The following is a 13,087-nucleotide window of genomic DNA, read 5'->3' as shown; positions in this document are numbered from 1 at the left end:
CTATTTTGGACAGGAAGCGGATTTGTTGCAGGAAGAGGGATTGGCATTTCCAAGCATACTCCACTTGGCTAGAACTGGTATGTTTTCCTTCTTGTTTAAAGATAATTCCAGTGGGACAGGTTCTCCTTTATCAAGATCAGGACTTATCTTGTTAATTTTCGGAATTGTAACAGATGTAAACAAATGCTCCTTAATGCCTAAAGATAAGCTAGCGCTTCCAGAAACTACGGGACTCTCTTGTTTAAGTGTGTCTTGAACAATTGGTTTGCTAACATCACCTCCAATGCTAAGTCCAAGACCTTCTTTCGCAGCCAATGAGAGTTCCGTATTAGGCTTAATTGTTTGGGATCCCAGATTGCTGCAAAACAGACGTCTTACTCAAAGAACCATCTTGTCTGGCAAAGGAAAAAAGCATGGACTGATTCTTGTCTTAGATTTTCCGCAAGGCAGGTACTTTGAAGGCTGTATCAGTTTCATCCAACAACTTAACTAGTGAGTCTTCTCATGCATCTAGTTCCAAAGACAAAATGTTAGATGTAATGTTGTTTTCTCCGATGTCTGAAGCAACCTTGTTTCCTTAAATGATTCTGGTTACAAACTGGATTTTGATGCTTTAGTTCGTGATTTCAGGTGCTACCGTAGCAACAAATACTTCAACCCGAACGTGGGTGATGGTGGCTGAAACATTGGCGGGTGTGTCAAAGAGCAAGGGTGACGGATCTTTCAGTTTGCAAGGCCATGAATCCTCTTCCAACATGATCATTGGAATCGGAAGCAGGTTAATCTCATTTTATAGAGAAACTAAAAAGGCGATTAATTCTGTTCGAGTCTGGTTGTGATTGACTTGTTTGTCCTTTAAGTTTCATACTAAAACGTTACTATCCTTTGTTAATGAACCAAATATGTAAACTTGCTGATTTAGAAATATCATGTTCAGTGACAGGTTTGACCCAATGTGTCTTCAACTCACGAGGACCGTTGAATATACTGCTGCGCAACCTTGTGCTTTTAATGACCTGACTGCAGACGGAAATTGCTTGGGAAACGGTAATGAATAGAGCCAGAAAATAATCCTTCAAAACCGTAACCAGCATGTACCAGTCCCAAGATAACGGCATTCCAAGGTACTACATTTCTTTTTGTCATTTCCCAAAGACACTTCAACCTTATTTTGCTTTTCCTACTTTCATGTACATCTCTACAAAGGCATACCAATTGGTCCTACAGTCGTCTTTGCCTAAAGCCTAGAAATGTCGGTTCAGACGCAGTAGCAGGTATTTGAGACAAGCTATGAAATGTCCTTCTCGGTTCTATTTTCCTTAAACGGCTATGTTTGATGATTAGCTTTTGGTTTTATTACTGCCGGATATGAGCTTTATTGTTGTTTTAACTTTGCAGGGTTATGATTGTCTTGGCGTGATGTACGGTTGTGGTTTTCTGCGACGCTCATTATGGCCTGCAAGTCGTTTGCGGCAACTGCGCTTTCCATCATCAACTTCACACAGCAAATGGAACCTGCTACATTGTCGACGAAACCTTTGCTCAATTCCATTCACTATGACTACAGCAGTTTTGGAGTGAACCTTACAAACTTTGTGCCTTTTGTGAGATTTCGTTCCTCTTGATGGTAATGTATTGTTAGTATTGTTTAAGTTCATTGACATAGGCATGAGTTTCATTCCATGACAGTTTGTTTCTTTTGCTGTAGCACAGACCAGAAGGCTTCCAACAATACTGAATGATGCCACCACTAAGATTGTTGAATGACAAATCAAGAAAAGTAAGTTGCGCCATGTTTGCCAACGACCATTGAAGAAGTTATCATAAAGATCAAGCGTTTGAAACATGGACAGTTTTCCTAACTCTGAACTGATTGGTCCAGTTATGTTGTTGTTCTGTAACATAATAGTTTGAAGATTGGTTAACTTCCCAATACTTGGTGATAATGTAACAGATGAATTCTGACAATTTGTTTGCACTTATTACATTTCTAAACAGCGACAATGCCTTCACTCTCTTACGGATCACTGAATTGGTTATATTGTCAAAAAAATCTGCCACATGCTTTAAGAGAAATTTCTTTGTAATGCGCTAAAATGCATGATTTTGTCCAACAACTATGATTGTTTTGCATTACAGTCAACTCCTGTTCTCTATTTACCACTTGCAACAGGATGAGGGCAGAAAATTCAACAAAAAAATAGTAATGAACTCTGAGCATTATAAACAAGAGTTGTTTCTTCTAAAGCCGTGTCAAGCACACAATGTGATAAAATAAGTGATGCATGTTCCACTCCCACATTTCTAAAGAAATTGGTATTAATATTTTGTAGGCATCCAAAATAACATCATGATCAAACCAACCCAAACTAGATGTTGTATTCAGCTGACGAAGAAGTTTGGCCACTGTAACACCTAATGACTCTTGAGTAGCAAACTGGCCCACATGAATGATTAATTAAATGAGCGATGCTTCCTGCTCTGGTGGCATCAAAGTCTCTTTGATGCATGCTCTCATCATTAAATAGTAAAGGATGTAAAACAGATGACAAAAGAGCAACAATCGAAGCAACTCTTTGCTTGTTGTAATTTATATGCAATATCCAAGATGAATGCCCCAAATTCCAAGTAAACTGTGCATCTATCACATGACTACAGGAAACAACTGCACTTGGTGTCACTTTGGCAACTAGCTCAAATAACATTCTGAGTGATCTTAGCACGGATAAAACAGGACTTCCTCCAGCATTTTCAAAGCTCTCAACGAGATCACCAAAAATGCATCTCAGAGTGTCATCTGAGAAGAAAGTGTAGTTTTCTTCCAAATGAATCTCATTTTTGAGAGCATGAGAAAGAACTGACAGCAACGATTCAGGCATGCCCACTTAATATCCAACAAAATAGCCCTTCGAGATCTTGCCAAAATTCTGGGTCCTAGGAGATCATTTGACGCTCACGAAAAAGGAGTGCCATATTAGAGGAATAAAATCATGAGGACTAAATGATGAATGAAATGATGATACGAATATCAGGGTCAAAATCAGGGTGTGACAGTTGCCCCAATTTAAGTATCTTCAACTAGAGAATATGAAGCAGGACACTCTTCATATGATCATAGTGGGAGATGGTTAAATACTAAGAAGACCCGGATTTTGATCCTGAATTCCTATGACATGATGTGATATGATATGATATGATATGATATGACATGATATGATATGACATGATATGCACGGATGCATGATTTTTTTTTTTTTTTGTAATTTTCATCTGCTAGGGATATGATGGACCCTTGACAGGAGATGCTACTAGGCCGACCAAAACTGTGGGGAATGCTGATGATCCACAGGGAGACAGACAGATGGTAAGAAACAACTTGCTGGGAAAACAGTCCTGCTGGAGAATCAGACACACACTGGGGAGTATTCAAAGGGAGATTTGATAAACGGCACTTAGAATACAACCGAACAAAGAAAAAGATGCTATGACAGGTTCATATAAGACCTGACAACGCTGGGGAATAATCAAGGAGAAAACTCTTCAGAACAGGTTCATGTATGACCTGACACCGGAATAAAAGGGTTCAATAACAGGTTCATACATGACCTGAATAGGATTGAACAAAGAATCCTCAGAGTAGGTTCAAGCATGACCGGACCCCGGAATAAAAAGGTTCAATGACAGGTTCGTATAAGACCTGAATAGGGTTGAACAAAGAATCTTCAGAGTAGGTTCAAGCATGACCGGACCCCGGAATAAAAAGGTTCAATGACAGGTTCGTATAAGACCTGAATAGGATTGAACAAAGAATCTTCAGAGTAGGTTCAAGCATGACCGGACCCCGGAATAAAAAGGTTCAATGACAGGTTCGCACATGACCTGAATAGGATTGAACCAAGAATCTTCAGAGTAGGTTCAAGCATGACCGGACCCCGGAATAAAAGGTTCAATGACAGGTTCAAGATGACCTGAATAGGGTTGAACAAAGAATCTTCAGAGTAGGTTCAAGGATGGCCTGACCCCGGAATAAAAAGGTTCAATGACAGGTTCGTATAAGACCTGAATAGGATTGAACAAAGAATCTTCAGAGTAGGTTCAAGCATGAACGGACCCCGGAATAAAATGGTTCAATGACAGGTTCGTACATGACCTGAATAGGATTGAACAAAGAATCTTCAGAGTAGGTTCAAGCATGACCGGACCCCGGAATAAAAACAATTGGACTCGGACCGTAAGCAATGGACTACAACCAGCTTTTAACGGACTTTGCCAACAACAATTGGACTTGAAAATGACTGGGAAAACCGGATGTTGGTTTAGGGATACCAAAGATAAGCTGGAATTAGAGGTTCAAGGACATAGGATTGACACCCAGACCTAGGCCAATGCAAAATGAGCACGAAGTACATTTCGGCTATGCATGATTTGAATTTCCTTTTATGCATGATATATGAATGATCATGATTATGCTGACACTTGGCAGACTGGGTGTTTGCAGGGACAGAGATTCTGATTCCTCAACACCAATAACTCATACTCGTACAATTAACAGGCGCATCCATAGGAGCAACTATCATGATCGACAGTTATAAATAACCAAAGGTCCATCCTTCTAGAGGATTCATAAGTTGTACTCCATGGAGACTTTTGTTGGTGATCCTGGAGTATTTATGCAAACTTTGAGCCTTTTGGGGAAACAAAAGATTTTCCTTCGATTTTCACATGTATCAAAGTAAATTTGTTCTAAGTTTCAAATTCTTTTTCCAAGTTTCAAAATTTCATTATTAACAAATAGATGACATTTTGCATAACAAAGAAGAGCATAGATGAACATAAATTAACAATGATTGGGAAAACTTGTATTTTATTCAAGAATGGTAGCACACCAATGGCGTAGCTCCATAGAGCGTTACAATTTTTTTGAAAATGGCAATAAGGAAAGGTTTACATTGAACCCAGTGACCACTAACATCCTTAATAGATATGATCCCCCAAAAACCTTGCTTCTAAGGGGGAGTGACTGGATTAATCTTCCACCTCAAATTCTTCGGTGTAAATCAGTAACAACTGATGCAGTTTATGCCTTTATGCCCCTAACTTTTGCCTGGATCGCCCTTTCGGGTTTTCAATCCACCGGGACGCTCTTTTTTGCCTAAGTCGCCTTTTCAGGTTTTCAACTTAGCGAGCTACCATTTTTATTCATCCCTAACTTTTGCCTGGACCGCCCTTTCGGGTTTTCAGTCCACCGGGATACCCTTTTTTTGCCTAAATCGCCCTTTCAGGTTTTCGATTTAGCGGGTTTTTGTTAGGCATAGTATTTTTTAACTGCATCAGAGTTCACGGGGTGTGAGAGCTCTTCATCATCCATAGTTGTGAGAATTAAGGCGCCTCCGGAGAAGACTTTCTTCACAACATATGGGCCTTCATAATTGGGAGTCCACTTTCCCCGTGAATCCTTGTGTATTGGCAAGATCTTCTTAAGCACGAGGTCTCCTTCTCTGAATTCACGAACACGTACTTTTTTGTCAAAAGCCCTTTTAAGCCGTTTCTGGTATAATTGTCCATGGCACAAAGAAGTCAATCGTTTCTCATCTATGAGGTTCAACTGATCAAATCTATTTTGAATCCACTCAGCCTCTTCTAGCTTGGTCTCCATCAAGATTCTCATTGAAGGTATCTCTACTTCAATTGGGAGAACTGCTTCCATCCCATATACCAAAGAGAATGGGGTTGCCCCTGTTGAAGTGCGGATGGAAGTCCGATACCCATGCAGTGCGAAAGGTAGCATCTCGTGCCAATCCTTATAGGTTTTTACCATTTTCTGCAGGATCTTCTTGATGTTTTTGTTAGCGGCTTCAACAGCGCCATTCATCTTTGGACGATATGGTGAAGAGTTATGGTGCTCAATCTTGAAACTCTCGCATAATTCTTTCATGGTCTTATTGTTCAGATTCGTCCCATTATCTGTGATGATCCGACTTGGAATTCCATAACGGCAAATGATCTCTTTCTTGAGAAACCGTGCAACCACTTGTTTTGTCACATTAGCATAAGAGGCGGCTTCTACCCATTTGGTAAAGTAATCAATGGCAACCAGGATGAAGCGGTGACCATTAGAAGCTTTAGGCTCGATGGCGCCAATCATGTCGATGCCCCACATTGAGAAAGGCCAAGGTGACGTCAAAACATTTAGCAAGGTCGGAGGCACGTGTACCTTGTCGGCATAGATTTGGCATTTATGACATTTTCTAGCATAATTGAAACAGTCAGATTCCATGGTCAACCAGTAATACCCAGCTCTCAAAATCTTCTTGGCCATGGCATGCCCATTGGCATGAGTTCCAAAGGATCCTTCATGAATCTCCTTGATCAACAGGTCTGCTTCACGTTCATCCACGCATCTGAGCAGAATCATGTCGTGATTTCTCTTGTATAACACACCATTGCTTAAGAAAAATTTGGACGCTAACTTCCTCAATGTTTTCTTGTCAAGGGTTGTTGCATCTGTTGGATATTCTTGATTTTGCAAAAAGCATTTGATGTCATGAAACCAGGGTTTACCATCGGCTTCCTCTTCAACTGACTGGCAGTAGGCAGGCTCAACTTTCCGCTCGATCTGAATGAGAGGTGCTTCATTATGGAATCTGACTTGGTACATTGAAGCCAACATAGCCAAAGCATCGGCAATTTGATTCTCAGTTCTCGGGATATGACGGAAAGTGATCTCGTCAAAGTATTTTATCAATTCCATGACATGGGCACGATATGGGATCAACTTGGTATCACGGGTTTCCCATTCGCCCTTGACTTGGTATATCACCAAGGCTGAGTCTCCACATACTTCAAGGATTTTGATTCGGAGATCAATGGCTGCTTCAATGCCTAGGATGCACGCCTCATATTCTGCTATATTGTTCGTGCAATCAAAACACAACCTTGCTGTGAAGGGAGTGTATCCACCATTTGGATTCAACAGGACAGCTCCTACGCCATGCCCCATGTAATTGGAGGAACCATCAAACATGAGCTTCCACCGAGATCCGGGTTCAGGTCCTTCATCAGGTCCTGGGATTTCACAATCTTTCACTACCATAATGTCTTCATCCGGGAAGTCAAACTTCAATGACTGATAATCTTCAACGGGCTGGTTTGCCAAGTAATCGGACAACACACTTCCTTTGATGGCTTTCTGAGACACATATTGGATGTCGTACTCAGATAGTAACATCTGCCAACGGGCGAGTCTTCCAGTCAAAGCAGGCTTTTCAAAGATGTACTTTATTGGATCCATTTTTGAGATCAACAAAGTAGTGTGGCAAATCATGTATTGTCTTAGACGACGAGCGGCCCATGCTAAAGCGCAACAAGTTTTCTCCAAGAGTGAGTATCGGGTTTCACAATCGGTAAATCTCTTACTTAGATAGTAGATAGCATGTTCCTTTCGACCGGTTTCGTCATGTTGTCCTAGCACACATCCCATTGACTTTTCAAGCACAGTTAGGTACATAAAGAGTGGTCTCCCTTGAACAGGTGGAATTAGAATAGGGGGCTCTTGCAGGTACTGTCCGATTCTCTCAAAAGCCATTTGGCAGTCAGCATTCCATTCAACTGCTTGATCTTTTCGAAGCAATTTGAAGATAGGCTCACATGTGGCCGTCATATGTGAGATAAACCTTGAGATATAATTCAAACGCCCCAGGAAGCCTCTAACTTCTCGCTCGGTGCGTGGAGCAGGCATCTCTTGTATAGCTCGGACTTTGTCAGGATCTACCTCAATTCCTCGTTGGCTAACAATGAAACCAAGCAACTTTCCGGATCGGACACCGAAGGTGCATTTAGCAGGATTCAGTCGTAGTCGAAATTTCCGAAGACGCTCAAACAGCTTCTGCAAGTGGTCTATATGATCCTCTTCACTTTGAGATTTTGCAATCATATCATCCACATAAACCTCAATTTCCTTATGCATCATATCATGGAAAAGGGTGACCATGGCTCTTTGGTACGTTGCCCCAGCATTTTTGAGACCGAAAGGCATTACCTTGTAGCAAAATGTTCCCCAAGGGGTGATGAATGTGGTCTTTTCCATGTCTTCTGGATCCATCTTGATTTGATTATAACCCGAGAATCCGTCCATAAAGGAGAAGACTGCGAACTTAGCAGTGTTGTCTACCAGAGTGTCAATATGTGGCAGGGGGAAATCGTCCTTTGGACTAGCTTTGTTTAGATCCCTATAATCAACACACATCCTGACCTTTCCATCCTTTTTGGGTACTGGCACAATGTTGGCCACCCATTGAGGGTACTTTGCAACTGCTAGAAAACCGGCATCAAATTGACGTTTCACCTCGTCACAAATCTTTAAAGCCATGTCGGGTCTTCCTCTTCGGAGCTTCTGCTTCACTGGCGGACAATCTGGCTGTAGTGGTAGCTTGTGGACAACAATGTCAGTATCTAAACCTGGCATATCCTGATACGACCAAGCAAATACATCTACATATTCATGTAACAACTTGATCAATCTTTCTTTGATGCTTGCCTCAAGTGTAGTCCCAACTTTGACCTCTTTCTTGTCTTCCTCGGTGCCAAGGTTGATCGTTTCCACTGGTTCTTGATGTGGCTGAAGGGCCTTTGACTCGTGCTCGAGCATCCTTTCCAGTTCTTCAGGGAAATCACAATCTTCCTCACTCTCCTCTTCCGCTTGGTAATGGGGAGTTCAAAGTTATAGGAAGTAGCGGGGTCATCGAATTCAACTGGTTTATTGATTATTCTGCATGTGTTTTTAATGATGGTTTTTTTTAGAAAAATGGAAAAATGCAAAAGAAATAAAAAATATTTTTGTAGTTTTTGAAAAGATTGCCATTTTAAGAAAAACAACAGATAAATGAACGACAAGAATTTGAACAAAATGCTCTTTATTTGTCATAATGATTTTTTTTTTGAAATTCAAAAGGGGCCCTACAAATGATCCGTTAGCCTTGGGCAGAGCTAAGGATTTTCAAAAAACACACAAAGGAAAACAACAATTACTTTGACACAGGAAAAACTTCTGGAATCTCAACCGCTTCCCAGTTTGTCAAGGCGGCTTCACACCGGTATACCAGATTCAATGCTTCTTCATCTTCAGTGTCATCTTCCACTGCACCAACTTGTTCTCCATGGATAAATCCTTTGCTCAGGAAAACTTCTTGAATGCTCCGCACACGGTCCTTTGCAGGGACCAGGGCTCCTCCATTAGCAGAAGGCTCGTACCCCAAACCAAAACGGTCATTCTTCTCGTTGACATTGATGACTTGCCCCCAACCTGCAGGGCCTCCACTTTCAACTGCTGATTTTGCGCTCTTTAAAGAGGCGAATGACAAACTAGCTTTCTCAACAGGATCCTTAACCTCTTCAAGTGTAGCATTGGATATTTCAAGGGCTTGAAAGGAGGTTTCTAAGGCATCCTCATCAGCCTCAATATAACGGAAAGAGGAGAGTTGACTGATGATAAAGTCCTCTTCACCTGAGACAGTAACAAGCTTGTTATCGACAACGAACTTCATCTTTTGATGTAAAGTAGAAGTCACTGCCCCAGCGGCATGTATCCATGGGTGTCCCAAAAGGCAGCTATAAGCTGGATTTATGTCCATGACTTGGAAATTGATGGGGAATACATGCGGTCCAATCTGTATCGGCAACTCTACCTCCCCCACTACTGTCCTTCGAGAACCATCAAAAGCTTTTACCACAAGCGCACTAGGTCTCAACTCTGAACCTTGGTAAGACAACTTAGCAAGTGCCCTCTTTGGTAGAACATTGAGAGATGATCCAGTGTCAACTAAAACTCTGGCTAGAGCATCTTCTTGACATTTTATGGACACATGCAAAGCGCGGTTGTGATTCTTCCCCTCTTTGGGCAGCTCTTCATTACTGAAGCTTAGAGTGTTGCAGGCTGTGATATTGGCGACCACTCCATCGAATTGGCCGACCGTTATATCCTGGGTAACATGAGCCTGAGCAAGCACTTTTAGCAGAGCTTCCCTATGAGCTTCGGAATTCAGAAGCAAGGACAAGATAGATATTTTTGATGGCGTTTGATGCAACTGATCAACTATCTTGTAGTCAGATTTCTTTATTATCCTTAAGAACTCACTTGCTTCATCTGTTTGTACAGCCGGCTGTGCCCCTCCCTGTTCTGGGGTAGGATTTACATTTACAGCTCCCCTTGTTGGTTCTTGAGGGTTGACATTAACATTGGGAGTATAAATCCGACCACTGCGGGTCATCCTGCTTGTTCCCGCGATGTTGGTGATGTCGGCGTCAACATTCTCCACACTTTTCTTACTTTCAGCAACTTCGGGCTCTCCATCTTTTCCATCTACCACTGTTATGCCGTACTTCCAGGGTACCGCCTTGGTGCTCTCAAAAGGAAATGGGGTAGGCATACGAACTACCACGGGTGACGGATGAACATCATCTCTTCTGTGATAAATCACCTCTAACGGTTCTGGTATGTTAAAAACGGGTTCAATGACCGAAACCTCCTCATTCATTGCTGGACCAGAAATTTGTAAAACACCTTGATTCATCAAATTCTGAATGTCATTTCGTACCACTTTACATCCTTTCGGCTGAATGGCACAGTCCTCACAGCTATCGTGACAAGTATCAATCAATCTAGCCCTCACCAATCCTGCATGAAGCGCTAGCAGCGGGGTTTTAACATCTTCCACGTGCTTGATTACACACACATCAGAAGCTTCTTCGACGGCATTGACATCACCATGTGCTGGCAAAGGGTTGTTCTTGACATTGGGTCCGGCGTCTCGAAAGGACAGAATCTTCTTTTCAACCAGGTCTCGCACAATATGCTTTAAAGCATAACATCCCTCCAAATCATGTCCCGGGGCACCCCCATGGAAAGGACAGTGAGCATCTGGATTGTACCACGGAGGTAAAGGATTTGGTGGAGGACCCAATGATCTGGGCGTCACCAAACCTTTTTGTAGCAATGATGGATACAATTCAGTATATGTCATAGGGATTGAAGCAAACGGGACTCTAGCTCTCTGTACCCTATTTTGATTCGGAGGATTTTGTGGTCGAGGAACCTGTGCCCTTGGCTGTTGATAAGCAGGTGGCGCGGGCGCTTGCTGGTATATCGGCGCTTGTTGAGCGGGAACCGGTTGATAAACTGAAGCTTGTGGTTGGTTATAATTTGGTGTGACAGCTGCCACATACGGTTGTTGGACATATTGTACTGGGTAAATTGGTTGTTGTTGAGAAAATTGGTGTTGTTTCTTCCATGACTGACTCCTTCTTTGACTGGTTGATACTGCATTCGTATCCCCCTCCTTCTTCTTTTGAAATCCTCCAGGAAACTTTTTGGCATTACTACCAGATGTTTCAGAGGTAGTTGTCATCTTTCCATTCTTCAATCCAAGTTCGACCTTTATGCCCACGGCGACTAGGTCAGAGAAACTTGCGGATACACTGCTTACCATTCTTTCATAAAACACAGGTTTAACTGTATCCATGAACCAATCCGCTAATTCCTTCTCAGCCAGAGGTGGTTCAACCTGCGAGGCCACCTCCCTCCATCTTTGCGCATACTCCTTAAAAGACTCCTTGTCTTTTTGGGACATGCTAAGCAGTTGTCTCCTATCTGGGGCCATATCCATGTTATATTTGTAGTGTTGGATGAAGGCGTCAGATAAGTCTTGGAAACACCGAATCCTACTCTGATCCAGGCTTAGGTACCACTTGGAGGGAGCACCCCTCAGGCTATCCTGGAAGCAATGTATCATGAGCTTGTCGTCCTCTACATGCGCAGCCATTTTTCGATAATACATAATGAGGTGACTCTTAGGACACGAGTGGCCCTCGTACTTATCGAAATCTGGGGTCTTGAATTTCGCAGGAATCACAAGACCAGATACCAAGCACATTTCCTTAGCTGTAGCACCAAAAACTTGGTCGCCCTCCATAGCTCTCAATCTCTTCTCCAGCATCTGGTAATTCTCCTTCATCCCTCTTAGGTCCTCTTGCCTTTCCTCGTCTTCATCTGAAAAGTCTGGAGCATGTTGCTGATCCTCAAAGTAAGGTTGCACATGTGCCCGGACGAGAGGAGGTGCGAATGTGTGAACCACTGGATGGTTTTCATTGATGGTCGGTAGAGGAGCTGTCTGCTGAGCAGGTGGTGCAAAACCAGGTGCACCTTCAACTGTAGGCGTGAAACCAGGAGGTAAACCATAGGTTGGCCAGGTTGTTGGTACCGTCCTAGCAGGTTGGGGTTCAATTGATGGACCGGCGATTTCAGAAACAACCGTGGTTTGGGTGTCTAGCTTTGCCCTGATGACCTGTAATATCTCCATGACCTGCCCCATGTTTCCACGCAGGTCTTCAAGCTCTGAGCTCACTCGCTCCAATTCATGCTCTTGATCTGCCATTCTTTGACGAGCTCTGGCACGAGTATTGTATTGGTGTTGAAAATTCAGCGTGAAACTGAAGGAAGAAAGGACAGAATGAGACTCTGTTTTTTTTTTGAAAATGTATGAATGCATGCATGGATGCATTTGTTTGCAAAACTCTTAGTTATCTTTATTATTTATTCAGGCAATATAAGAATAACATGTAATAATTGAGAATAAAAATGACAACTTTCATTAATTAAAATCAGGTTCAAATACAAAGAGATTTAACTTCAAGTACACACGATTCAAATACAAAAAGACTTAAGCATCAATAATTAAAATTCAAGTACAAGTGAACTTAAGTTCGGTCTCAGCTCTCAAGATCGTAGCCAAATCTGTGGTGAGCTCATTCATCATCTTCTTGATAAACTTGACGAAGTTGAAGACTTGAGGAGGCGTGTTTTCTGGACACATACACCAATCCGCTTCCTGGAGTTTTTCTGGAAGTTCCAGCATGTTGAGGTTGACAAACCTAGCCAAGTTGCGGAACTTGCCATTCCATTCAACATAGAGCTCTTGGAGTTCCTTGATGACCTTTTGATCTTCATCTAAGGTTGCTCTAGCTTCTCTGTACAACCTCTTCCAGTACACACAATCGTTCTTCAGGAGTAAGTAGGCCGCATCACCTTCCTGGC

General features: G+C 42.3%; 1 protein-coding gene across 1 annotated transcript; it reads right to left on the bottom strand.

Annotated features, from left to right (window-relative positions):
* Positions 1 to 12,428, bottom strand: LOC127123003 (uncharacterized). The gene is made up of 4 exons (XM_051053269.1): positions 11,481 to 12,428; positions 10,133 to 11,360; positions 9,250 to 9,433; positions 1 to 358 (listed from the first exon to the last, which is right to left on the bottom strand). The coding sequence occupies exons 1-4, from the start codon at positions 12,426 to 12,428 to the stop codon at positions 1 to 3; spliced, it is 2,718 nt and encodes a 905-aa protein (XP_050909226.1).
* Positions 12,429 to 13,087: the final 659 nt, after the last annotated feature.

This window comes from Lathyrus oleraceus, chromosome 2 (genome assembly GCF_024323335.1).
Source record: "Lathyrus oleraceus cultivar Zhongwan6 chromosome 2, CAAS_Psat_ZW6_1.0, whole genome shotgun sequence".
Taxonomy (NCBI): Eukaryota; Viridiplantae; Streptophyta; class Magnoliopsida; order Fabales; family Fabaceae; genus Lathyrus; species Lathyrus oleraceus.
The sequence above is the reverse complement of the archived record's forward strand: the minus strand, read 5'-3'. Positions and strand labels throughout refer to the sequence as shown.

What these genes read in the sequence shown, in the direction of transcription:
- LOC127123003 (XM_051053269.1), bottom strand. Translation starts at nt 12,428, where the DNA reads ATGGCAGATCAAGAGCATGAATTGGAGCGAGTGAGCTCAGAGCTTGAA. An exon ending in CTGTGTTTTATGAAAGAATG is followed by an intron (nt 11,361 to 11,480) that starts GTAAGCAGTGTA and finishes AATGCCAAAAAG; the next exon opens with TTTCCTGGAGGATTTCAAAA. An exon ending in TGTACAAACAGATGAAGCAA is followed by an intron (nt 9,434 to 10,132) that starts GTGAGTTCTTAA and finishes AGGATGCCTTAG; the next exon opens with AAACCTCCTTTCAAGCCCTT.